Source organism: Vicugna pacos, chromosome 1 (genome assembly GCF_048564905.1).
Source record: "Vicugna pacos chromosome 1, VicPac4, whole genome shotgun sequence".
In the NCBI taxonomy this organism is placed as follows: domain Eukaryota; kingdom Metazoa; phylum Chordata; class Mammalia; order Artiodactyla; family Camelidae; genus Vicugna; species Vicugna pacos.
This window is the reverse complement of record NC_132987.1, coordinates 85288048-85314207: the sequence shown is the minus strand read 5'-3', so window position 1 is coordinate 85314207 and position 26160 is coordinate 85288048. Positions and strand designations below refer to the sequence as shown.

General features: G+C 37.8%; 1 protein-coding gene across 3 annotated transcripts in view; it reads left to right on the top strand.

The window, feature by feature from the left end:
- ARL6 (ARF like GTPase 6) overlaps positions 1–26160 on the top strand; it is a 59672-nt gene that overhangs the window by 15161 nt on the left and 18351 nt on the right. For all 3 annotated transcript variants that reach the window (XR_012075460.1, XM_072966882.1, XM_015242518.3), the window contains exons 6-7: positions 21794–21923; positions 24577–24632. Coding sequence is in view for 2 of the 3 variants with exons in the window: in XM_072966882.1 (XP_072822983.1) it covers positions 21794–21923; positions 24577–24632 (186 nt within the window). In the remaining variant the exon portion in view is untranslated. The remainder of the gene's footprint in view (positions 1–21793; positions 21924–24576; positions 24633–26160) is intronic.

Below are 26160 nucleotides of genomic sequence, written 5' to 3'. Positions count from 1 at the left end.
GTTTTTATGATTCTGTTGTATGCTTTTGATTTGTGGTTACCCTGTTTTTCAAGTATGTTACCCTCTTACTCTGTCTTTGCTTTGGACGGATAGTCATGTAGGCTCAAACACATCCTAAAAAGAATGATGGAAAAAATGAAACAAAAAAAAAAAAGAGAGTGACAAAAAAATCTGTATTTTCTTGCTCCCATTCTCTGTAATGATTTTGATGTCCTTTTTTTTTTTTAACATCTTCATGTTTATTCTGTTGCAAATCATTGTGGTTATTGCATTTCCAGTTATGGTTTTCTTGTTCTATAGCTTCCTGCTCCTTGCTTCTTTTCTATTTAGAGTAGACCTTTCAATATTTCTTTTAGGATAGGTTTGATATTGCTGAATTCTTCTAGTTTTTGCTTGTTTGTGAAATTCTTTATCTCTGCTTCTACTCTAAAGGATAGTCTTACCTGATAGAGTATTCTAGGTTGCAGCTTTTTCTCATTCAGGAGTTTGAATATATCTTGCCACTCCCTTCTGGCCAGCAGTGTTTGTGTAAAGAAATCATCTGAAAGCCTTATGGGAGTTCCTTTGTTACTAATTCTGTTTTTCTCTTGCTGCCTTTAGAATCATTTCTTTATCTTTTACTTTCGTCATCTTAATTATAATATGTCTTGGTGTAGATCTGTTTGGGTTCTTCTTTTTTGAGACCCTCTGTGCTTCTTGTACTTGGATATCTATTTTGTTCTTTATATTTGGAAAGTTTTCAGTCATGGTTTCTTCAAATACCTTTTCAATCCCCTTCTCTCTTTCTTTTCCTTCTGGGACCCTATAATGCATAGGTTGGCATGCTTTATATTATCCCATAGGTCCCTTATGTTGCTTTCATTGGTTTTTACTTGCTTTTCTGTCTGCTGTTCAGATTGGGTGAGTTCTGTTATCCTGTCTTATAAGTCACTTGAAAATTCTTCTGCATTATCTGGTCTGCTTTTGACTGCCTTTAGCTCGGCTCTTATCTCAGCCATTGAGTTTTCTGTTTTTAATTGGCTCCCCTTTATAGTTTCAATTTCCTTTTTATAGTATTCTCTCTCTATTCATAGTCTCTCTTATTTCCTTCAATGCTTTTATCACCCCGTTTTTGAAGTCATGGTCTAGTAGATTGTTGAGGTCTATCTCGTTCATTCTTTCAGGGGACTTCTCTTGTTCTTGCAATTAGGAGTGGTTCCTCTGCTTCTTCATTTCACTTGTATTTCTCTGGCTTTGTGGCTTTAGAAGTACCAGTTATCTACTGTGGTCTTGAAGGGGTGTTTGTTTGTTTGTTTTTATTTAAAGTGGGAGTGTTCCTGTGTACACTGTGTGCATCTAACAGTTTTATTGCGAGGGCTGTTCTTAGTATGGATGGTTGCCACCTCTTTCTTCCATGTGTGTTGGCTGTTACCCTTTGATTGGGGTTGTGGTTGGTGTTGTGAGAGCCTGCCCTGATTGTTGTTGTTTAGCTGGGCCTCCTTTTTTTGTTCTGCAGTTGTCAGAGCCTTTACAGGGGCCTGGTCTGCTCCCCTGTTGCTGAAATAGGAGCTTCTAGACCCATTTCTGAGCTGTGGTGTGTAGTAGGCAGGGTTGGAGCGCTTCAGCTGGGAAGAAGAGAAGGCAAGAGATGTCCACTGGGAAGTGCCTTCTGTGGTGTTCTCTGTCACTTGTTATGCGGGCTTACAAAGTACTCTTTGTTGACGCTGCCTTTGTCCCCACCTTTGCTCTGAGAATGTCAGCCACCCACTCTGGTGTCCCCCGGGTTCTGGGCCCCAGAAACCACCAGCGCAGATCCACCAATGTCTGGCACTAGGGCCTGCCATAGTGAGCATGTAGTCACACACTTGAATCAGCACTGCACCACAGGGTCAGCACAGACCCAGCCCCACTTCCATGTGAGGTCAGTACACCGGCCTGTTGTCGGCCTGTTGTAAGTACCTGTACTTGCCCCCATCATGCGTGATGGAACTCTGTTCACTGCCTATTTGTCCCAGAGGTGCAGGTCCACAAAGGGTCCAGGGAGAGCAAATCCACACTCTCTGCCTGGGGCTGTAAACAAATCTCAGTCCTGACTGTGAAGTTGCAGGGCCCTTGGGTATAAATATTTCTTAAATATTTGGGTCAAAGTATTTTCTGATTTACCTTGTAAATTATCTGATGCTTGGATTATTTAGTAGTATATTATTTAATTTCCCAAATATTTGGGAATTTTGTTATTGGCTTCTAATTTAATTGACTTCTAATTTAATTCCATTTGATCAAAGAACCCATTCTGTATGATTTTTATCCTTAGACATTTATAGTCTAACATACTTGGTTTAGTATGGTAAACATTCCATCTGCAATTATGTAGAATGTGTATCTTGCTGTTCTTGAGTGAAGAGTTCTATAAATGGCAGTTGATAGTATTATTTACACCTTCCACATTCTTTGTTTTCACTGAGGTATAGTTGATATACAATATCATATAAGTTTAAACATAGTGATTCACAATTTTTAAAGGTTTTGTACCGTTTATAGTTAATATAAAATATTGGCTATATTCCCTGTGTTGTACAATATATCCTTGTAACTTATTTTATATATAGTAGTTTATACCTCTTAATCCTCCACTCCTATCTTGCTCCTTCCCCTTTTCTCTCCCTACTGGTAATCACTGTATGTACCACATCTTCTTTATCCATTCATCTGTTGGTGGACAATTAAGTTGTTTCCATATCTTGGCAATTTTAAGTAATGCTTCTATGAACATTGGGGTGCATATATCATTTTAAATTAGTGTTTTCAAGTTGTTTTTTTTTTAACATTTTTTATTGATTTATAATCATTTTACAATGTTGTGTCAAATTCCAGTGTTCAGCACAATTTTTCAGTCATTCATGGACATATACACACTCATTGTCACATTTTTTTCTCTGTGATTTATCATAACATTTTGTGTATATTTCCCTGTGCTATACAGTGTAATCTTGTTTATCTATTCTACAATTTTGAAATCCCAGTCTGTCCCTTCCCACCCTCTAGCCCCCTGGTAACCACAAGTCTGTATTCTCTGTCCATGAGTCTATTTCTGTCCTGTATTTATGCTTTGTTTTTGTTTGTTTGTTTGTTTTTGTTTTTTAGATTCCACATATGAGCAATCTCATATGGTATTTTTCTTTCTCTTTCTGGCTTACTTCACTTAGAATGACATTCTCTAGGAGCATCCATGTTGCTGCAAATGGCATTATGTTGTCGTTTTTATGGCTGAGTAGTATTCCATTGTATAAATATACCACCTCTTCTTTATCCAGTCACCTATTGATGGACATTTAGGCTGTTTCCATGTTTTGGCTATTGTAAATAGTGCTGCTATGAACATTGGGGTGCAGGTGTCATCCTGAAGTAGATTTCCTTCTGGATACAAGCCCAGGAGTGGGATTCCTGGGTCATATGGTAAGTCTATTCCTAGTCTTTTGAGGAATCTCCACACTGTTTTCCATAGTGGCTGCACCAAACTGCATTCCCACCAGCAGTGCAGGAGGGTTCCCCTTTCTCCACAGCCTCTCCAGCATTTGTCATTTTTGGATTTTTGAATGACGGCCATTCTGACTGGTGTGAGGTGATACCTCATTGTAGTTTTGATTAGCATTTCTCTGATAATTAGTGATATTGAGCATTTTTTTCATGTGCTTTTTGATCATTTGTATGTCTTCCTTGGAGAATTGCTTGTTTAGGTCTTCTGCCCATTTTTGGATTGGGTTGTTTATTTTTTTCTTATTGAGTCGTATGAGCTGCTTATATATTTTGGAGATCAAGCCTTTGTCGGTTTCACTTGCAAAAATGTTCTCCCATTCCGTAGGTTTTCTTCTTGTTTTATTTCTGGTTTCCTTTGCTCTGCAGAAGCTTGTAAGTTTCATTAGGTCCCATTTGTTTATTCTTGCTTTTATTTCTTCTAGGAGAAAATTTTTGAAATGTATGTCAGATAATGTTTTGCCTATGTTTTCCTCTAGGAGGTTTATTGTATCTTGTCTTATGTTTAAGTCTTTAATCCATTTTGAGTTGATTTTTGTATATGGTGTAAGGGTGTGTTCTAGCTTCATTGTTTTACATGCTGCTGTCCAGTTTTCCCAACACCATTTGCTGAAGAGACTGTCTTTATTCCATTGTATATTCTTGCCTCCTTTGTCGAAGATGAGTTGACCAAAGCTTTGTGGGTTCATTTCTGGGCTCTCTATTCTGTTCCATTGGTCCATATGTCTGTTTTGGTACCAATACCATGCTGTCTTGATGACTGTAGCTCTATAGTATTGTCTGAAGTCTGGGAGAGTTATTCCTCCAGCCTCTTTCTTTCTCTTCAGTAATGCTTTAGCAATTCTAGGTCTTTGATGGTCCGTATAAGTTTTATTATGATTTGTTCTAGTTCTGTGAAATATGTTCTGGGTAATTGGATAGGGATTGCATTAAATCTGTAGATTGCCTTGGGCAGTGTGACCATTTTAATAATATTGATTCTTCCAATCCAAGAGCATGGAATATCTTTCCATTTTTTAAAGTCTTCTTTAATTTCCTTCATCAGTGGTTTATAGTTTTCTGTGTATAATTCTTTCACCTCCTTGGTTAGATTTATTCCCAGATATTTTATTACTTTGGGTGCTATTTTAAAGGGGATTGTTTCTTTACTTTCTTTTTCTGTTGAGTTATCGTTAGTGTAAAGAAATGCAACTGATTTTTGAACATTAATTTTGTAACCTGCTACCTTGCTGAATTCTTCAATCAGCTCTAGTAGCTTTTGTGTGGACCTTTTAGGGTTTTCTATATATAGTAACATGTCGTCAGCATATAATAACACTTTTACCTCTTCTTTTCCAATTTGGATCCCTTTTATTTCTTTCTCTTGCCTGACTGCTGTGGCTAGGACTTCCAGGACTATGTTGAATAGGAGTGGTGATAGTGGGCATCCTTGTCTTGTCCCAGATTTTAGTGGGAAGCTTTTGAGTTTTTCACCGTTGAGAACTATGCTGGCTGTAGGTTTGTCATATATAGCTTTTATTATGTTGAGATATGTTTCCTCTATACCCACTTTGGCGAGAGTTTTTATCATAAATGGGTGCTGAATTTTATCAAATGCTTTTTCTACATCGATTGAGATGATCATGTGGTTTTTGTCCTTTCTCTTGTTGATGTGATGTATTACATTGATTGAGTTGTGTATGTTGAACCAGCCTTGTGTCCCTGGGATGAACTCCACTTGGTCATGATGTATAATCTTTTTTATGTGTTGTTGGATTCTGTTTGCTAAAATCTTGGTGAGGATTTTGGCGTCTATGTTCATCAGTGATATTGGCCTATAATTCTCTTTTTTTGTAGTGTCTTTGCCTAGTTTTGGTATCAGGGTGATGGTGGCTTCATAGAATGAGTTTGGGAGTATTCCCTCCTTTTCAATCATCTGGAAGAGTTTGAGAAGGACTGGTATGAGTTCTTCTTTGTATGTTTGGTAGAATGCCCCAGTGAAGCCATCCGGTCCTGGACTTTTATTTGTAGGGAGGTTTTTAATTGCTATTTCTATTTCCTTTCTAGTGATCAGATTGTTCAAGTGTTCAGTTTCTTCTTGATTCAGTTTTGGTGGACAGTATGTTTCCAGAAACTTGTCTATCTCCTCTAGGTTATCCAGTTTGGTTCCATATAGTTTTTCATAATATTCTCGTATGATATTCTGTATTTCTATTTTGTTTGTTGTAATTTCTCCATTTTCTTATTTTGCTAATTTGTGCTCTCTCTTTTTTCTTCTTTGTGAGTTTGGCCAGAGGTTTGTCGATTTTATTTACTTTTTCAAAAAACCAGCTTTTGGTTTGGTTGATTTTTTCTATGGTCTTGTTAATCTCTATTGTATTTAATTCCTCTCTGATCTTTATTATTTCCTTCCTTCTACTGCTTTTTGGGGCTTTTTGTTCTTCTTTTTCTAATTGATTCAGGTGGTGGGTTAACTTGTTTATTTGAGATTGTTCTTCTTTTTTGAGGAAGGCCTGTATCGCTATAAACTTCCCTCTTAGCACTGCCTTTGCTGTGTCCCATAGGTTTTGAGTGGTTGTGCTTTCATTATCATTTGTCTCAAGGTATTTTTTAATTTCAGCTTTGATTTCCTCATTGATCCATTGTTTTTTCAATAACATATTGTTTAATCTCCATGCTTTTCTTTTTTTCTCCTTTGTTTCTCTGTTGTTGATTTCCAGTTTCATGGCATTGTGGTCAGTAAAGATGCTTGAGATAATTTCTATCTTCTTAAATTTGTTGAGGTTTCTTTTGTGTCCAAGTACATGATCGATCCTGGAAAATGTTCCATGTGCACTTGAAAAGAATGTATATTCTATTTTTGGGGGGTGTAATGCTCTGAAAATATCCACCAAATCTAGTTTTTCTATTGTCGTATTTAATTTCTCTGTTACCTTGTTTATTTTCTGTCTGGAAGATCTGTCTAGTGATGTTAATGCAGGTTAAAATCTCCAACTATGATTGTATTCCCATCAATATCGCCCTTTATCTCTGTTAGTAATTCTTGTATGTACTTAGGTGCTCCTATATTGGGTGCATATATATTAATGAGTGTAATATCTTCATCTTGTATCACTCCTTTAATCATTATAAAATGTCCCTCTTTATCTTACTTTATGGCCTTTGTTTTAAAGTCTATTTTGTCTGAAATCAGTACTGCAACACCTGCTTTTTTGGCTTTTCCATTTGCATGGAATATCCTTTTCCATCCTTTCACTCTCAATCTATATGTGTCCTTCTCCCTAAAGTGGGTCTCTTGTATGCAGCATATTGAAGGTTCTTGCTTTATTATCCAGTCTGCCACTCTATGTCTTTTGACTGGAGCATTTAGTCCATTAACATTTACAGTAATTAATGATAGATGTGTGTTTATTGCCATTTTGAACTTATCTTTGCAGTTGAATTGGTATATCCTCTTTGTTCCTTTCTTCTTCCTTTTGTGGTTTGGTAATTTTCCTTTGTATTATCATGGATTTTATTTAATTTTTGTGACTCCCTTGTAAGTTTTTGACTTGTGGTTACCCTTTTTTGTAAATCTATTAACCTATACCTGTTTTTATTAAACTGATAATAACATGATCTCAAACCCATCCTACTGTTAAAGAAAATTTAAAAAAGAAAAAAAATTCTATATTTCCCTGCCTCCCTCTCCCACTCTCAGTGATTTGTATGTCTTCTTTTATAATTTCGTGTTTTCTTTATTTGTAATTAATGAGTTATCACCTTTCCAGTTGTGAGTTTCTCATTTCTGTAGCATCCTGCTGCTTTTCTATTTAGAATAGCCCTTTCAATATTTCTTTTAGCATGGGTTTAGTGTTGCTAAACTCCTGCAGCTTTTTTTTGTCTGTGAAATTCTTTATTTCTCCTTCTATCCTAAAGGATAGCCTTGCTGGATAAAGTATCCTAGGCTGCATCTTTTTTTCATTCAGGGCTTTGAATATATCTTGCCACTCCCTTCTGGCCTGTAGTGTTTGTGTAGAGAAATCAGCTGAGAGCCTTATGGGGAGTTCCCTTGTAATTCACTCTTTGCTTTTCTCTTGCTGCCTTTAGAATCATTTCTTTATCCTTGACTCTAGCCATCTTGATTATGATATGTCTTGGTGTGAGTCTATTTGGATTCTTCCTGTTTGGGACCCTCTGAGCTTCCTGTACTTGTATATCTGATTCCTTCTTTAAGTTTGGAAAGTTTTCAGTCATGATTTCTTCAAAAACCTTTTCAATCCCCTTTGATCCTTCTTCCCCTTCTGGGACCCCTATTATGCGAAGATTGGGATGCTTTATATTATCCCATAGGTCCCTTATGCTATTTTCATTATTTTTTATTTGCTTATCTTGTAGTTCTTCTGAATGGGTGCTTTCTGTTGCCCTGTCTTGTAGATCACTAATTCGTTCCTCTGCATTAACTAGTCAGCTTTGCACAGCTATTAGATCATTCCTCATCTCTGTCAATGAGTTTACCCATTCTGCTTGGCTCTTTATAGCTTCAATTTCATTTTTGACATATTTTATTTCTCTAAGCACTATCTCTTTTAATTCTTTCAGCAATTTGATCACTCCTTTTTTGAAATCTTGATCTAGTAGGCTATCGATGTCTATTTCATTGATCTTTCTTTCAGGGGATTCCTCTTGTTCTTTTAATTGGGAAAGGTTTCTCTGCTTCTTCATCTTGCTCATACCTCTCTGGCACTGTGGTTTATGGAGTATCAGTTGTCTATTTTGGATCTTAAGGATTTTATCTATCTACTGCCTATTTAGGAATAGAACTTAGGGAAAAAAAAGAAAGAAGAAAAAAAATAAGAGAGAGAGAGAAAGATTTTTAAAAGAAGGGAGAAAGAGGGTTTGAAAACAGTGTATAATGAATAATAGAAGAGCGGGTTGAAGCAGAGTATTAATCGGGTGGAGACGTCCTTTTAAAACCTTTAAAAAAAGGGGGGGTGGGGAGATGAATATATGTGTTTGAAGCCTGTGTCTAATCAATAACAGGACATCAAAACCCAAGAGAAATAGAAATGAATTAAGAAGTAATAATTAAGAGAGTAATTGAAAATAGAACAGGTAAAAACAGATTTAAAAAAAAACAAAAACAAAAAAGGGGTTGTCGGTGTTCTCCTGGAGTCTGTGTGCTTTTAATGTGAAGTCCTTCTGTCTTCGTCCTGTTTTGGAAGCTCAGCTTGTTTTCATAGGCCCTCCCTTGGCGCCCTCTTCTGTGCTGCTCCCAGCACCCGTCGGCAAGCAGATCGCGCCTCCTCCTAACACGGGGTCAGATGCAGCTCTCCTCTGCTGCGGGCGGGCGGGTCACTGCCCCTCCGGATGCCTCAGTCAGATGTTGCAGACTGGCCAGGCAGGAGGGCGGGTTGTGCCCCCTCCCAGCACCTCTGTCAGGGGCTGTGTTCCTGCCTGACAGGCGGGGGGCCGCTCTTCCTCTGCCTGCGCGCCGGTAGCTCTGCTGCTCTGTGAGGCTGCGCGCTCCGCCCTGGTCGTGCTCCGCTCTGGTCGCGCTCTGCGGGTAGGCTCGGGAGAGACCAAGGGGCAGCCTCGTCCCTGCTCAGAGCCAAGACCCAGCTCCTTGTTTGTCTTTGTGGAGCAAGTTCTCTGAGGGACCAGGATGGAAGGATCCTATCTGCCCCGGGCTGTAGGCCCGTCTCAGTCTGGCCTTTGAGGCTGCTAAGCCCTTCCGTGTGGATGCAGGTTTCGCTCCTGCCCCCTCCTGGGTGCTAAGCGCCAGAGAATGTGGCGGCTGTGCCTTGGCCCCGCCTCTCTTCCCCTGAATAGTTTCCGTGGGTTTTCAGAGATGGGGGTATGCACCCTTCCCCTGAGAGCACATCAACCTTGCTGTTTTATGGAGGGCCCAGGTTGTTCTGTCCTGTACACCCACAGCCCCGGCGCCCAGCCCCTTGCAGTCCCCCGGAGCTGCCTCCGTGTAGCCGCCCCCGACCTCCGCCCGGCTTGTGCAGCCAGGCCCTGCCCGCTGCTGCCGGCCCGCGTCTCAGGCTGGGTGTCGGGGGGACGCTCTGTGCCCGTTTAACTTAGTTCTGTCAGACAAGGGCTGCTCTGTACAGATCCGAGCCTCGTGGGCTCCCCCTCCGTCCCGCTGGCCTCTCAGTTGGAGAGGGGAGACCCAGCGAGTGAGCGCCAGTCCTCCTTTGCCGCCCCCTCCCCGCGGGACCCGTCCCGCGCTGCTTTGCCTTTTGTTCTTTCTTTTTTCCTTTTCTCCTACCAGATTTTTGGCGTCTTTATCTTTTGAAGAGGGCGATGTTCTGTCGGAGTTCCGCAGGTGCTCTGGTTGGCTGAGTGGGTCTGTAGATGTGGGTCTTGGTGTATTTGTGGGAGAGGGTGACTTACAAGCGTCCTTCTACTCCGCCATCTTGCCTCTTCTTGTTTTTGTTTTTTTATAAATACTCAGGAATGGAATTGTTGGGTCATATGGTAGTTCTATTTTTAGTTTTTTGGGAAACCTCCATACTGTTTTCCATAGTGGCTGTACCAATTTACATTCCTGTCAGAAATGTACAAGCGTTCTCTTTTCTCTACATCCACACCAACATTTGTTGTTATTTGTGTTCTTTTTATGATAGCCATTCTGACAAGTGTGAAGTGATACCTCACTGTAATTTTATTTGCATTTCTCTGATGATTAAGTGTTGAGCATCTTTTCATGTGATTGTTGGCCAGCTGTATGTCTTCTTTAGAAAAATGTCTGTTCATGTCTTCTGCCTATTTTTTAATTGCTTTTTTTTTATTTTAAGTTGTGTGAGCTATTTATATATTTTGGATATTAATCCCTTATTAGTCATATCATTTGCAAATATTTTCTCCCATTCAGTAGATTGTCTTTTCATTTTGTTGATGGTTTCTTTAGCTGTGAAAAGCTTTTAAGTTAAATTAGGTCCCATTTGTTTATTTTTGCTATTATTTCCTTTGATTTAGGAGACACATCCTCTCCCGCCCACCCCCCAAAATTACTACAATTTATGTCAAAGAGTGTTCTGCATATGTTCTTGTCTAGGAGTTTTATGGTTTCAGGTAGTCTTTAATTCATTTTGAGTTTATTTTTGTATATGATATTAGAGAATTTTCTAATTTCATTCCTTCACATGTAGCTGTCCAGTTTTCCCAGCACCACTCATTGAAGAGGCTGTCTTTTCTCCGTTGTATATTCTTGCCTCCTTTGTTGTAGATTAACTGACCATAAGTGCATGGGTTTTTCTTCTGGGCTCTCTGTTGTGTTCCATTGATCTATGTGTCTGTTCTTGGGCCAGTACCACACTTTTGATTACTGTAGCTTTGCAGTAGAGTATGAAGTCAGGGATCATGATTCCTCCAGTTCTGTTCTTCTTTCTCCAGATTGTTTTTGCTATTTATGGACTTTGTGTTTCCATACAAATTTTTGAAATATTCTAACTCTGTGAAAAATGCCATTGGTATTTTGATATGAATTGCATTGAATCTGTAGATTGCCTAGGGTAGTATAGTCGTTTTAACAATATTATTTCTTCCAATCCATGAACACAGTATATGTGTATCTTTCCATCTATTTGTGTCATCGTCAGCTTCTTTCATCACTGTCTTACAGTTTTTCAAGTACAGGTCCTTTACCTCCTTAGGTAGGTTTATTCCCAGGCATTTTATTCTTTTTGATGCAATTGTAAATGGGATTATTTCCTTATTTACTCTTTCTGATAGTTCATTGTTAGTGTGTAGAAATACAACAGATTTCTGTGTTTTAATTTTGTATCCTAAAGCTTTACTGAATTTTTTATTGAGCTCTAGTAGTCTTTTGGTGGTATCTTTAGGATTTAGTATATAGAGGATTATGTCATCTGCAAACAGTGACAGTTTAACTTCTTCCTTTCCAACTTAGATTCCTTTTCTCTCTCTCTTTCTTTCTTTCTCTCTTTCTTTCTTTCTTTCTTTCTTTTTTGTCTGACTGATGTGGGTAGGACTTCCAATATTATTTTGACTAAAAGTTGTGAAAGTGGCATTCTTGTCATGTTCCTGATCTTAGAAGAAATGCTTTCAGCTTTTCACCATTGAGTATGATGTTATCATTAGGTTTGTCATATATGGCCTTTATTATGTTGAGGTATGTTTCCTCTATACCACTTTCTAGAGTTTTTTTTTAAATCATAAATGGATGTTAAATTTTTTAAAAGCTTTTTCTGTATCTATTGAGATAATTGTATGATTTTTATTTAGTTTGTTAATGTGGTGTGTCATAATGATTGATGTGTGGGTATTGAAAAGTCCTTGCATCCCTGGGATGGATCCCACTTGATCATGTTGTATGATCCTTTTGATGTATTGTTGGATTTGGTTTGCTAATATTTTGTTGAGGATTTTTTCATCTCTGTTCATTAGTGATATTGCCTATAATTTTCTTTTTTTGTGATAGCCTTGTCTAGTTTTGGTATCAGGGTGGTACCGGCCTCAAAGAGTGAGTTTGGAAGCATTCCTTCTGCAAGTTTTGGAATAGTTTGAGAAGGGTGTTAACTCTTTTCTAAATATTTGGTAGAATTCACCTGTGAAACCATCTGATCCTAGACTAATGTTTGTTGGGAGTTTTTGTTTTTTGAGTTTTTTTAACTGACTCAATTTCATTGGTCTGTTGTATTTTCTGTTTCTTCCTGTTTCAGTCTCGGGAGGCTATACATTTCTAAAAATTTGTTCATTTCTTCTAGGTTGTTCATTTTATTGGCATATAGTTGTTTGTAGTAGTCTCTTATGATCCTTTGTATGTCAGTTATAACTTCTCCTTTTTCATTTATAATATAATTGATTTGGGCCCTCTTTTCTTCTTGATAAGTCTGGCTGGAAGTTTATCAATCTTTTTTTTATCTTTTCAGAGAACCAGCTCTTAGTTTCATTGATCTTTTACTGATTTTTTTAGTCTCTATTTTATTTATTTCTGCTCTGATCTTTGTGATTTCTTTCCTTCTACAACTTTTGGTGTTGTTTGTTCTTCTTTTTCTAACTCCTTTAGATGTAAGGTTGTGTTGTTTATTTGAATTTTTTTCCCTGAGGTAAATTTGTATCACACAAACTTCCTCCTAAGAACTGCTTTTGCTGTGTTGTGTAAATTTTGGATCATTGTGTTTTCCTTTTCATTTGTCTCCAGATATTTTTTTTATGTCCTCTTTGATTCCTTCAGTGATCCATTAGTTGTTCAGTAGCATATTGTTTGCCTCCACATGCTTTTGTATTTTGCTTGTCATTTTCTTGGGGTTTTTTCTTGCAGTTGATTTCTAGTTTCATAGAATTGTGGTCAGAACAGATGCTTGATATGATTTCAATTTTCATAAATTTACCGAGGCCTAACATGTGATCTGTCCTGGAGAATATTTCATGTGCACTGAAAAGAATGTGTATTCTCCTGTTTTTGGATGGAATGTTCTACGTATATATCTATTAAGTTAATCTGATCTAATGTGTCATTTAAGGCTAGTGATTCCTTACTGATTTTCTGTCTGAATGATCTGTCCATTGATTTAAGCAGAGTGTTAAAAAACCCTACTATTACTGTGTTACTCCCTTTGTTTGTTAATGTTTGCTTTATTTATTTAGGCACTCCTATGTTGGGTGCATATATATTTACAATTGTTGTATCTTCTTCTTGGATTGATCCCTTAATCATTATGTAATGTCCTTCTTTGTCTCTTATAACAGTCTAATTTTGAAGTCTATTTTGTCTGATATAAATATTGCTACCCTGGCTTTCTTTGCATTTCAACTTGTATGGACTACCTTTTACCATCTCCTTGCTTTGAATCTGTTTGTGTTTAGATCTGAAGTGGAACTCTTGTAGGCAACATATATATAGGTCTTGTTTTTGTATCCATTGAGCCACACTGTATCTTTTGAGAATTTAATCCATTTATATTTAAAGTAATTATTGACATGTATGTTCTTAATTTCCATTTTGTTCATTGTTTTGGGTTGTTTTCATAGGTCTTTTTTGTTCCTTCCTTCATTTGTTTTCTTGTGGTTTGATGAGTCTCTTTAATGTTATATTTAGATTCCTTTTATTTTTTGTGTATGTCTAGTATAGATTTTTAGTTTGTAGTTACTTTGAGGTTTATATATAGCTAGCATATATTAATATGATTGTTTTAAGTTGTTGACCTCTTAATTTCAAATGAATTTTAACAATCCTATATTTGTACTCTTCTCCCCTCATGATTACTGTTGAATATCATGTTTTGCATACAATTTCTTTGTGTATCCCTTAACTGCATATTGTGGATATAAATGATTTTATTTCTGTCTTTTAACCCTCCTACTACTTTTGTGGATGGATGATTTCCTATCTTTACTATATATTTGCCTTTATCAATGAACTTTTTCCTTTCATGATTTTCATATTTCTTGTTGTGTCTTTTTCTTTTTCACTTTAAGAAGTTCCTTTAATATTTCATATAAAGCTAGTTTGGTGGTGCTGAACTCTTTCACTTGTCTGTGAAGCTTTTGATCTCTCTGTCAGATCTGAACAAGAACTTTGCATGGTGGCATATTCTTAGTTGTAGGTTTTTCCCTTTATCACTTTAAGTATATCAAGGCATTTCTGACCTGCAGAGTTTCTGCTAAAACATCAGCTGATAGCCTTATGGGAGTTCCTTTTGTGGTTCTTGTTGCTTTTCCTTTGCTGCTTTTAATATTCTCTTTTTATCTTTAACTTTTACTGTTTTTTATTACAACATGTGTTTCTCTTTGGGTTAGTCATGTATGGGACCCTGTATTTCCTGGACTTGGGTATCTGTTTCCTTTCCCAGATTAGGTAAGTTTTTCAGCTATTATGTTTTCAGGTATGTTCTCAGGCTCTTTCTCTCTCTCCTCCTTCTGGTACCCTTATAATTATAATGCAAATATTAGTGTGGTTGATGTTGTCCCAGAGATCTCTTAAACTGTCCTCATTTCTTTTCTTTTCTTTTTTTTTTCTGTTCAGCATCAGTGGTTTCTGCTACTCTGTCTTCCAGCTTGCTGATGATTCCTTCTAATGTAATTTTCATTTAAGTTACTGTATTCTTCATCTCTGGTTGTTCTTTATACTTTCTAATTCTTTCTTAAAAACTTCTGATTTCTCTCTCTATGCATCCATTCTCTCCCTAGTTCTTTGATCATCTTTATGATCACTATCCTGAACTTCTCTAGTAGGTTGCCTGTCTTCACTTCACTTAGTTCCTCTTTTGGAGTTCTGTCTTGTTCTTTGTTTGAAATATGTTCTTCTGTCACTTTATTCTGCCTAACTTGCTGTTTTTATCATTGTGAATCTGATAGGTTGGTTACATTCCCTGACCTTGGAGAAGTGGCCTTTTTAGATGCCTTCTGCTTCTCAGCAGTGCCCTCCCGTCTCATCACCAGAGCTTTGTGCTTTGGGGTTTCCTCCATGAGTGCTGTATGGGTCCTGTTATGGCAGAATGACTAAGTGAGGAATCTGGTAGGCTTCACTGACCCCTGGTTCATTTGGTTGCCAGGTCCTGCCTTGTGTGGAAGCTCCTGGCTGCTGGTTGGCAGGAGCAGCTGGCTAAGTTGACTGACCATAAATCCAGGGAACCCTGAGGCTAGAGCTGTGTTAGTCTTGGGTGGAGTTAGGGTCCGGGAGACTCTGGGGCTATTTCCTGCCCCTTGGTGGCTGAAGCCAGGTCCTGGAGCTAGTGCTGGCCTACTGGCAGGCAGAGCTGGCTCCTGGGGTCTCAAAGCAGGTGTCAGATTGCTGATGAGTGGAGTCCTCTCTTGACACAGTTGAGTATGGGGATGGGGCCTGAAGTAGTGTTGAAGCTTGTGTTCCGCTGCTATTGGGTGGGGTCAGGGCCAACCCATCCCAGAGCAGGGTCTGCCCTGCTGGTAGGTGGGCTGGGTCCTTAGGCTGCAGGGCTGAGGTTTTCTTATATCTAATGTCTGTCCACTGTTGGGTGGAGCTGGGCCCAAGACTAGAGCAGCCTTGCCATGGGCAGACCCAGGGCCTTAGGGTTCCTGAGGCTGGTGCTTTCACACTGGTGGATGGAGGTGTGTCCTGGGGTATCTGGCTGGGAGAGCCCTTAATGTCTTCAGTCTAGTGCCCATGCACTGTTCTGTGAGACCAGATCCAGGGCCATCTGGTGGGCAGGGCTTTTCCCACAGTTAGCTGTGGGCTCTGGGTGTCTTAAGGCAGCCCTTCTGCTGGTGGGTGGGCCTGTGTCTACGCCAGTTAGTAGCTTGGCCTGAGGCATCCCAGCACTGATGCCTACAGACCACTGGGCCAGGCTAGGGCTGGGTCCTGAGGCTAATAACCTAGAGGGAGGATCCCAAAATGGAGCTTGCTGGCACCAGTGTCCACGTGGTAGAAAGAGCTCCCAAAAATGACCCCTACCAGTGTCTGTGTCCTCAGGGTGAGCTGCAGTTGCCTCCTACCCCTCCATGACACTCCAGGATCAGCAGGTGAGTCTGACCCAGACTTCTGTTGAATTACTGCTTCTGCTCTGGGTCCTGAAGCATGTGATATTTTTGTGTGCATTCTTTAAGAGTGAAGTCTCTGTTCCTGCAGCTCTCTGGGACTCCCAGAAGTGAGCCATGCTGGCCTTCAAAGTCAAATGCTTTGGGGGTTGATCTTCCCAGTGCAGGACCCCTGGGCTGAGGCACCTAGTGTTGGGCTCAGATCTCTCACTCCTTTGGGAGAACCTCTGCAGTTATAACTATTCTCCCATTTGTGGGTCACCTCCCCAGGGTTATGGGATTTGGCTGTATCTCAACTCCACCCCTCCTACCCATCTCATTGTGATTTCTCCTTTATATATTTGGTTTTAGAATCTTTTCTTTTCATTGATGGTTATTTGGTGAATAATTTGTGCCCATAAGAGGAAGTGAGCTCAGTGTCTTTCTACTCAGCCATTTTGCACCTGCATGGGGACAGTCCTTGAAATGAGGGCTCTGTGCTGCAGTTTAAGAAGAACATCTGGGAGAAGCAGCAGCACAGCCAGCGGGCAGACATCTGGGGGTGCAGACATGGCGTTTTCCTCCCACCACCGGCCACACGTTGTCCCAAAGTTGGCTCCTCATTCAGTCCTGTCGAAAATAATCACACATCTTTCACATTCTTAGTGATATTTTTGTCTACTTGTCTATCAATTTCATAAAGAAGGGTGTTGAAGTGTCCACTATGATTGTGGGTTTATTTATATTTCCCTGTAATACTCTCAAATTTTGCTTTATGTAGTTGGAAGCATGTCTTTTAGATACACACATAGAACTGTTGTGTTATTAATTGACCGTTTTATAATTTTTAAATGCCTTTCTTTTTCATTGATAACACCTTTTGTCTCAAATACTACTTTATCTGATGTTAGTGTAGCCATGCCAGCTTTCTTAAACGTGTGCATGTTATGTCTTGCCAGCCTTTTACTTTCAGCTTGTTTGTGTCCTTATGTTCAAAGTGTGTTTCTTGTATACATCATATAGTTATGTCTTGCTTTTTAATCCACTCTGATAGTTTCTTCTCCAGGATAAATTCCAGCTGGACTTAATGTTTAAATATAAAAGTTACATTATTACTGCAGTTGAAGAAACTGGAGGATTTTTAAAATAGTTTGAGGGCAAGAGGAAACCTTTCTAACTACAACATGAAACCCAGAATCCTAGGGAAAAAAAAAAAGGTTTTGAATGACAGAATGAACCATGAGTAGTCAAAGGCAAATGATAAGCAAGGAAAAATATTTGCAATTCATACCATAGCTACAGGATTTATTTCCTTACTGCTTAATGTGTTCTTACAAATCAATAAGAAAATAAAAACAATAGAAAAATGGGGGAAAGATATATAACAAGATAGTTCAGAAACAAAAGAAATATAAGCATGTTTTGAATATATAGAAAGGTTTCTAACCTTTCTAAAAACAGTGTAAGTAGACACATTCTGAGTGTATTTTTTATCTATCACCTATCATATAGAAAAGAACAAAAGGTTTGATAACACTCTTCTGGCATAGGCAGTGGAAACACTCATTCTTTTTTTATTTTTTGACTTATTTTGACCTTTTTTTTAATTAATAGATTTTATTTTTTAGAGCAGTTTCAGGTTCACACCAGAATTGAGCAGAAAATAGCACTCCCCACCCACACATAAATACTCCCCTACCCTCAACATCCCTCATTAGTGTGGCATATTTGGTACAATCAATGAACCGACATGGACACATTATCAACGAAAATCCATAGTTTACATTAGGGTTCACTCTTAATGTTGTACATTCTATGGATTTTGCCAAATGCATAATGACATGTAGCCACCACTATAGTATCGAACAGAATAATTTCTTTGCCCTGAAAATCCCTTGTGCTCCATCTATTCATTCTTCCCTCCCTCTCCCCAGACCCCTGGAAACCACTATCTTTTTATTGTTTCTGTAGCTTTGCCTTTTCCAGAATGTCATTTGGTTGGAATCGTACAGTTTTTAGCCTTTTCATACTTGCTTTATTCAATAATACATCTTTTAAGTTTCTTCCATGTCTTTCATGGCTTGATAGCTCAGTTCTTTTTTTTTAACTGCACATGAATTTTTTTAATTTACATATATGTACTGTTCATTGTTTCTAAGAATGTTTAGAGCTTTGGCTTTTTAAACTTACATAGTTATCAAAGGGATAAAGCCAACTACAAAATAAGAATTAATTCATAAAGACATATATATACCCTGCTGTTAATAGCAACATTATTTATAATTGCCAAGACTTGGGAGCATCCTAAGTGCACATCAATAGTTGAATAGGTAATGAAGATGCAACATATATATATATATATATATATATATGTAATGGAATACATTAGCTCACTCATAAGAAAGAAGGATATTTTGCCATTTGTGGCCTATCATTCACCTTTTTTTCACTTCAAAAACCAGAATTTTGTAACTGGCATAAACATTTCCATTACATCGAAAACAACAAAATACCCAGAAATAAACCTAACCAAGGAGGTTACTTAGACTCCGAAAACCAATGACACAAGAAATGGAAAGATTTCTTGTGCTCTTGGATTGGAAGTATCAACACTACCCAAAGCAATCCACAGATCCAACGCAGCCCCCGTCAAAATACCCACGACATTCCTCACAGAACTAGAACAAACAATCCCAGAAGTCACCGGGACCCACAAAAGACCCCGAACAGCCAAAGCAATCTTTTGTAGGTCTCTTTTTTTTTTTTTTCTCTTTCTTCTTTGTTCTCTTTCCTTATGGTTTGATTGCTAGAGAAGGTCCTTTAACATTTGTTGTAAAGCTGGTCTGGTGGTACTGAAATCTTTTAGCTTTTGTTTATCTGTGAAGCTTTTGATTTCTCTATCAAGTCTGAGCAAGAGACTTGCTGAATAGAGTATTCTTGGTTGTAAGTTTTCCCCTTTCATCACTTGAAATATATCTTTGCCACTCCCTTCTAGCCTGTAGAGTTTTTGCTGAAAAATCAGCTGATAACTTTAGGGGCATTCCCTTGTATGTTATTTGTTGCTTTTCCCTTGCTAATTTTAATATTTTATCCTTGTCCTTAATTTTTGTCAATTTGATGACTATGTGCCTTGGTGTGTCCCTCTTTGGGTTGATCCTGTGTGGTACTCTCTGTGCTTCCTGGATTCGGGTGACTGTTTCCTTTCCCAAGATGAGGAAGTTTTCAGTGATTATCTCTCCAAAAATTTTCTCAAGTCCTTTCTCTCTCTTCTCTTTCTGGAACCCCTATAATGCGAATATTAGTGCATTTCATGTTGTCCCAGAGTTCTCTTAAACTATCCTCATTTCTTTTCATTCCTTTTTTTTTCTGTTCTGCAGTAGTGATTTCTACTCATCTCTCTTCTAGCTCACTGAGCCGTTCTTCTGCCTCATTTAGTCTATTCTTGGTTCCTTCTAGTGTGTTATTCATTTCAGTAATTTTATTCTTCAATTCTGTGTGGGTATTCTTTATATTTTCCAACTATTTTCTAAAAACTTTGTTCTGTGCATCTATACTCCTCTTGAGTTCTCTGAACATCTTCACTATCATTACTTTAAACTCTCTCAGGTAAATTGCCTATCTCCTCATCACTTATTTCTTCTTCTGGGATTTTATCTTGTGCCTTGGCCTGGGAGACAATTCCTTTGCTGCCTCATATCATCTATCTTTCTATGTGTTTGTGGATTCCTTCCACAGGCTTTGGGATTATTGTTTTCTTATTTCTGATATCTGCCCCTGGTGGATGAGGCTGGACTAGAGGTTTATGCAGGTTTCCTGTCAGGAAGAGCCGGGTGCCTGCTCACTGCTGGGTGAAGCTTGGTCCTGGACAACCTCTGGTGGGCAGGGCTGTGTCTAGAGGCCTTTGTGGCTTAGAAAGTCTGCTGATGGGTGGGGCTGTGTTCCCACCTGTATGTTGTTTGGCCTGAGGCTTCCCTACAGGCTGTTGGTTGGGGCTAGGGCTTGATGCTAACGATCCAATCAAGATGTCAGCCTCCAGGAAAGCTCATGTAGATGAACACTCCTGGAATGTCTGCCACCAATTTTTATGTCCCCTGAGTGAGCCGCAGCCATCACCCACGTCCCCAGGAGACCCTCCAAATCCAGCAGGCAGGCCTGGCCCAGGTTCCTATAAAATCACTGCCTCTGCCCTTGGACCTGGCGCACATGAGTTTCTGTGTACACTTACCAAGCAAATGGAGTCTCTGTTTCCCCCAGTCCCATGGGAGTCCCAGAGCCAAGGCCTGCTGGCCTTCAAAACCAGATGTCCTGGGGTCTCCTTCTCCTCACAATGCCGGGACCCAAGCTGGGGAGCCTGACATGGGCTTAGAGCTCTCACTCCTGTGGGAAAGCCTCTGCGACTTAACTGTTCTTCAGCTTGTGGGTCGCCCACCCCGGGGGTGTGGGACCCAATTATATCGTGAGCACGCTCCTCCTGCCATCCCTCTGTGGCTTCCTCTTTATGTTTCCAGTTACAGAAGATCTTTCTTGCTAGGTTCCAGTCTTTTTATTCTATGGTTGTTTAGCATTCAGTTGTGGTTTTGTTGTAGTTGTGAGGAGAAGTGAGCTCATGGTCCTACCATGTCACCATCTTGACCAGAAAAATCAGAAACACTCATTCTTATACACTGTTGCTGAAATTAAATTGATACAACTTTTGAGGGAAGACAGTTTGGTAATCACTATCTATCAAAATAGAGATTTACATTTCTGACCCAACAATTCCACTTCTCTGATTTATCCTATAGACATTGTAGCCCATGTACGAATTTTCCTTTCTACAAGTTTATTCATTATAGCATTATTTATAGTTGTAAATATTGGTAACAAAACAAATGTATCTCAGTTGGGTACTGTATAAATAAATTATGGTAGATAGTAGTAAAAGACAGAACATTCATAACTGTTAAAATAAAGAAGAAACTACTCTGTATGCACTGATACGGGACAATCTCCAAGCTATGAAATTAAGTGAAAAGCAAGAGGTATAAAATAGAATAGCCTGCTGTTTGTATAAAGAATAATACATAATAACCCATAATGAAAAAGAATATGAAGAGGAATATATATATGCATAAGTGAATCACTATTCTGTACACCAGAAATTAACACAACATTGTAAATCAACTACAATTAAAATTTTTAATTTAATTTAAAAAGAATAATATATAATAATTATTTGCAAATATGTAAAATATTTCTATAAACATGCCAAGAAACAGATGAGATGGGTTGCCTCTTCTAGGGAGGTCAGATTGATGGTGTTGGACAAAAGTGGGAGGGAGATTCTTGTGCTGCATAGTTTTATGTCTTCTGAATTTTGAACTATTTAAATGTATTACATATTCAAAACAATGAAAAATATTTCCAAAACTGTATCTAGATAAAAACATCTTGTTGCAGTTTTATCTAGCTTGTCACTTACAATACTGTAACTAAAATGTAAAATCAGACCCAGTTTGTCCTCCTCCTACTCCTGTTTGAAGTTTGCCTCCTTTGTGTTGACAATAAAAATGAAACAAAATGTTTGACCCTTTTCTAGGTGCTGTTCAGTAACTGTCTAATGAGCCCTCCATTCCCACTTCATCCATCTTTGTTTTAAAGTTCCAACCAGAGGGCAGAAAATCTTAGGAAGAAGTATTTTTTAAAGTTTCTTATCACTCAAATCCATACATGACAGTATGTCTTTAAATGTTTTATGTATGTGTGATATGGAAGGAAGTGATTGGAAAACAATTTTAGTGGATTTCAATTTTAAGGATTTGGGGGAAGATAACCCAAAAAGCTGGAAGTGTGATAATAGTCTTATTTTCTCTTGCAGATATTAAGCATCGTCGAATACCAATCTTATTCTTTGCGAACAAAATGGATCTTAGAGATGCAGTGACATCTGTAAAAGTGTCTCAATTACTGTGTTTAGAGAACATCAAAGATAAACCATGGCATATTTGGTAAAGTTTTATATTTACTCTTCTTTTTATCATTCTAAAAACTCCAAACTTAAAGGTTTGTTGTTTTTTTTTTTCCCAAGTTCATTTTATAAGTGACTTAGCATGGTAGTGTAAGGTAAGGATCTTGTTTTATAGAATTGTGGCATTGCAGATATTCATGAATGTACTACCATTAAACCTTTTCAAATCTTTTCATGGGTAGAAAAATAAAAACAAAATCTTTTAGTGGGTAGAAAAATAAAAACAACTCTTTAAACTTAAAAAGCCCACTTACTCATGCAACTTCAGCCACACTGATTTTCTTCTGCACATTGAATCAGCCAACCACAATCCCATCTCTAGGCATTTGTACTTGTTACTCCCTTTGCCTGAATCAGTCTTGAAAATAATTGTCCTACTTGCTATTACACTTCTTTTGGGAAAGAGACCTCTCTTGATGACTCCCTGAAATATCACTATACCTTATCCCCATCTCTTGTTTTTTCCTTTTCTTTGTTTTTATTGCCATGTGACTTCTTGGGCTTTTTTTTTTCTTTTTTGTTTTATAGTCTTATCTTCCTACACTAGTGCATTAGTACCATGAGACCTGGAATTTTATTGATTTCGTTCTCTCTATAGCCCCTGGAATAGTAATTGTACCTGCTACTTAGTAGATACACAATAAATATTTGTTTATATGAATAAATAGAAATGTTAAAATTAGCCTTATTTGGACATACTTGTAAGATTGAACTGTTAAATAGTAGCTGAAATTATTATACATTGTTTATTTAGAAAGCAGTTTCTTACTAATATATTTAACTCCAGTGTGCCTTTCTACCAAAAAATTCCAGTAAGGATAACCAGAAGTTATATGTTAGAGAAGATTTTAATACCTACCACTACCTTATATTAAATTATCCACCCACCTCCCCCTGCCAGATGATATCCTTCTCTTGCCCTTTTTCCCCTTTTCGTACGAAGGTGTCTATTGAGAAAGGCTGGAAACAAAGGCAAAGAACTCTAGGAAGCAAGGAAGTGGTAGAGCTCAGAAAAGAACATTAAGAACTAACCTTGGTGCTGAAAGAGTAATGACATACAGAAGAGCTGAGAACACCCTTGAAACTTCTCAGTACTCAAGAGCACGTATCTCAAGGAAAACCCTCCTTACTTTTCCTCTGATTCTCGAGTTGGAATTTGAGGTTGTGTGCTATTTGCTTGGTAAATAAAGGAGGGATTTGGGGTAGAGAAATATCTTAAGGTAGAACCTTTGTATTTCTCTAAATCATACTTAAATTGATAATATCTAAAGTAGAATAATTTTTTAATTTTTAGCATTGGATTAAGTGCTGTGACTGCTTTGATTAAAAGTACAGCATTCAAAACATGGGTCTAATTAGTAAAATATAGAGTCTTTCTTTTTGAAGTAGAAATTAATTTTGCAAATTTGGAGAAGTCTCTTTCTACTTCGAATAATTAGCAATTGAATTTTAACCAATTTATTTAATTGTGACATCTAAATACTTTTTAGTGAAAGAAAAAGTGGTATCTGATGCTATAAGGATATGGACTATTATATTGCTAGTTTCTGTATTTCTGTATAACCTAGAATGCCAAATTTTTCTTTGAAATTTGTCTAAAATTTTGGCTTCTTAATTCGAACTGGACATCTGACTAAGTTCTAATTAGTGTTTCATTTGTTAAGTTTGTTTTTTACTTTTTGCAATATTTTTAAAGCATGTATGAAATTAAAATTACACTTAGCCTTCTTTTCTAGTTTTAGAGAGAAAGGTAACGCTCAGTGATACTGAGTGTTGACCATGGTACTAAACATACAGTAAACTCTGATGTTCAGGTTTTGATTGTGTTATTGTTCTTCCCATGTGTTCACTGACTCAAGTCTCTGGCGTGACATGTGTATGTATTTGCTTATTTACTGTGTTGTGAGGAAGACGTAATAAAACAAGTAAATAGATGCATAAAATGTCAAAAAATAGAGTAGGATAATAAAAGAAAGGATAACGAGACATGGTTCCTCTCTGACATCTAATTGAAGTCAGGGAGCAGTTCATGCAAAGGTTCAGAGGAATAGCTTTCCAGATAGAGAGCCCAGCAAGTGAAAAGACTCTTGGATGAGAATGTGCATGGTGTGTTCTAGAACAGCAAGGCGCCCGTGCTGGCTGGAATAGAGCGATCTAGGAGGAAATTGTAGGAGATGAGGTTTATACCTCTAGAGATCAGAGTTCACTTTGAATAAAATCATTCCATCCTATGGCTAAATTACAACCCAAGTCAAGCATTTCTAATAAGTAAATGCTATTGAGTCACTGGGGCAGGGCAAAGTAGGATGGCATACTCTATAAAACTCTTCCACTACTGGGAGAATAACTCAGAGTGTATGTTTTGTTAATGTCAACCTGAATAATATTCCTTGAATAATATCTTTTTAATGATACACTCTTCCAAGTGTCTATATAAATTATGAATCATTTTCTCATGTCTTGCTTCTGAGCACTCAGACTTTATATCCTGTGTATATTCAATTGCAGTACTTAACCAGTTTTGCTCAGATATGTTACCAGAAAATATTAATTTGTCATATGAGAAAATTATAATTATTCTTACAGTTTTATGATGTAATGAAATGAGTATTTTTTCATGAATTTTATTTCAGTGCTAGTGATGCCATAAAAGGAGAAGGATTGCAAGAAGGTGTAGACTGGCTTCAAGGTACATCACCAAATACTGTGCATCTTCAGCCTTTATTTCCTTTCCATTCACATTTTCTTTCCTTTTTTACATTTTGTTTTTATTATATCACTGCCTTTTTTCCTCTTGTCTCCATTTATTTCTGCTATCAGAAAAAACAATACAGTAAGTATCCAATACCTTGCTCCATTTACTTCAATTACATCTTTATAAAGAATTTATTTAAATAAAGTGCTTACATCAATATACATGACAACTCTAGGAAATAACTTAAATTTATGGCAACAAATTTCTTTCAGATCTGGTAATAGAAGCACATTTGAAGTTTGGGACATATTTTAGGCCTTACTATCAATAACTAAAAATAAATCTGCATGGCATATATGTATCTTTTACAAATCATGCTGTACTCCACATGTAGCTCCATTTATACATGGCATGTTTATGCAACTTTTAACTCTCATATTTAGTATTATATATACTGATGTTCTGTTAATGTTTTATACATCACAGTTCTATTTGTTATTCCTCAAAACAGCTGTCATGTATTGGTACAGGCTTACTCTACCAGGGAAAAAAATTAAGATACATCATTTTCCCTAAGGTTACATTGTCTTCAACACGGAGGAATGGCTTGAAGCACAATGACCCACACAGAGCAATAAAACATGAATGTTAATGAAACCACGTTCTGTGGGTCCTTCTTATTACAGGACCCTGAGGGTCAGGCAAAAAACCTTCCGTTTGTGAGCAGAACAGCTGAGGGTGATTTCTATTAGGAATCTCCCTGGCCTGAACTAGAGTGAACAACAAGAGATTACAAATTCTAGTTATAGTCTTGTGGCTATACATTTATTTTTTTCTATACCAACCTTACAATTCCAGTTACATGTGATTTTTTTTCTCCTCTGTATGTCATCGTGGATCTAGGGGCAGCCTGCTTGCCCACCACACATAAAGAGACAACATCTCTTTGGTTCAAAGAGCTAAATGTGCATCTGAGAAATATTTCTACATTTTATTAGTAAAACGTGGTATTTTAGTTGCCTGCACAGACTGTTGTATTTCTCTTCCATTTGTGTTTGTGTGGTCATCATGCCATTTACTATTAAACTGCAGAGAACTTTCTAGTCGTATTTTACAATTAAGTGACAATTAAGAACCTCTAGTGGTTCTCAGAACTAGTGGGATTTTTCTGTCAACATACCAACTTAGTTTCTTAGACTGTGCTAAAGAAGTGGTCACAGTGGCCACTTTATGGGACAGATTGCCACAAAACACAGATATGTTACAAAGGAGCATTCCAGAGAAGACACCAGAAGCATGTTTTCAGTCTTTGTTTACTATTTTATTATTGCTCACAGTGAAGTACAGCATAGATGGAAACCCCACTATTACTCCTGATAAAGTAATTGAAAGCAGAGTGCTTACTGAAAATAGGTCACACACGCTCTCTTTCTCTCTGGTTTTATTTTGTCTGTAATAATGAGGCCACTAGGTGTCAGTGACGATCCAACATCACAGTGCCACTTGCCAACTCTGGTCTTGT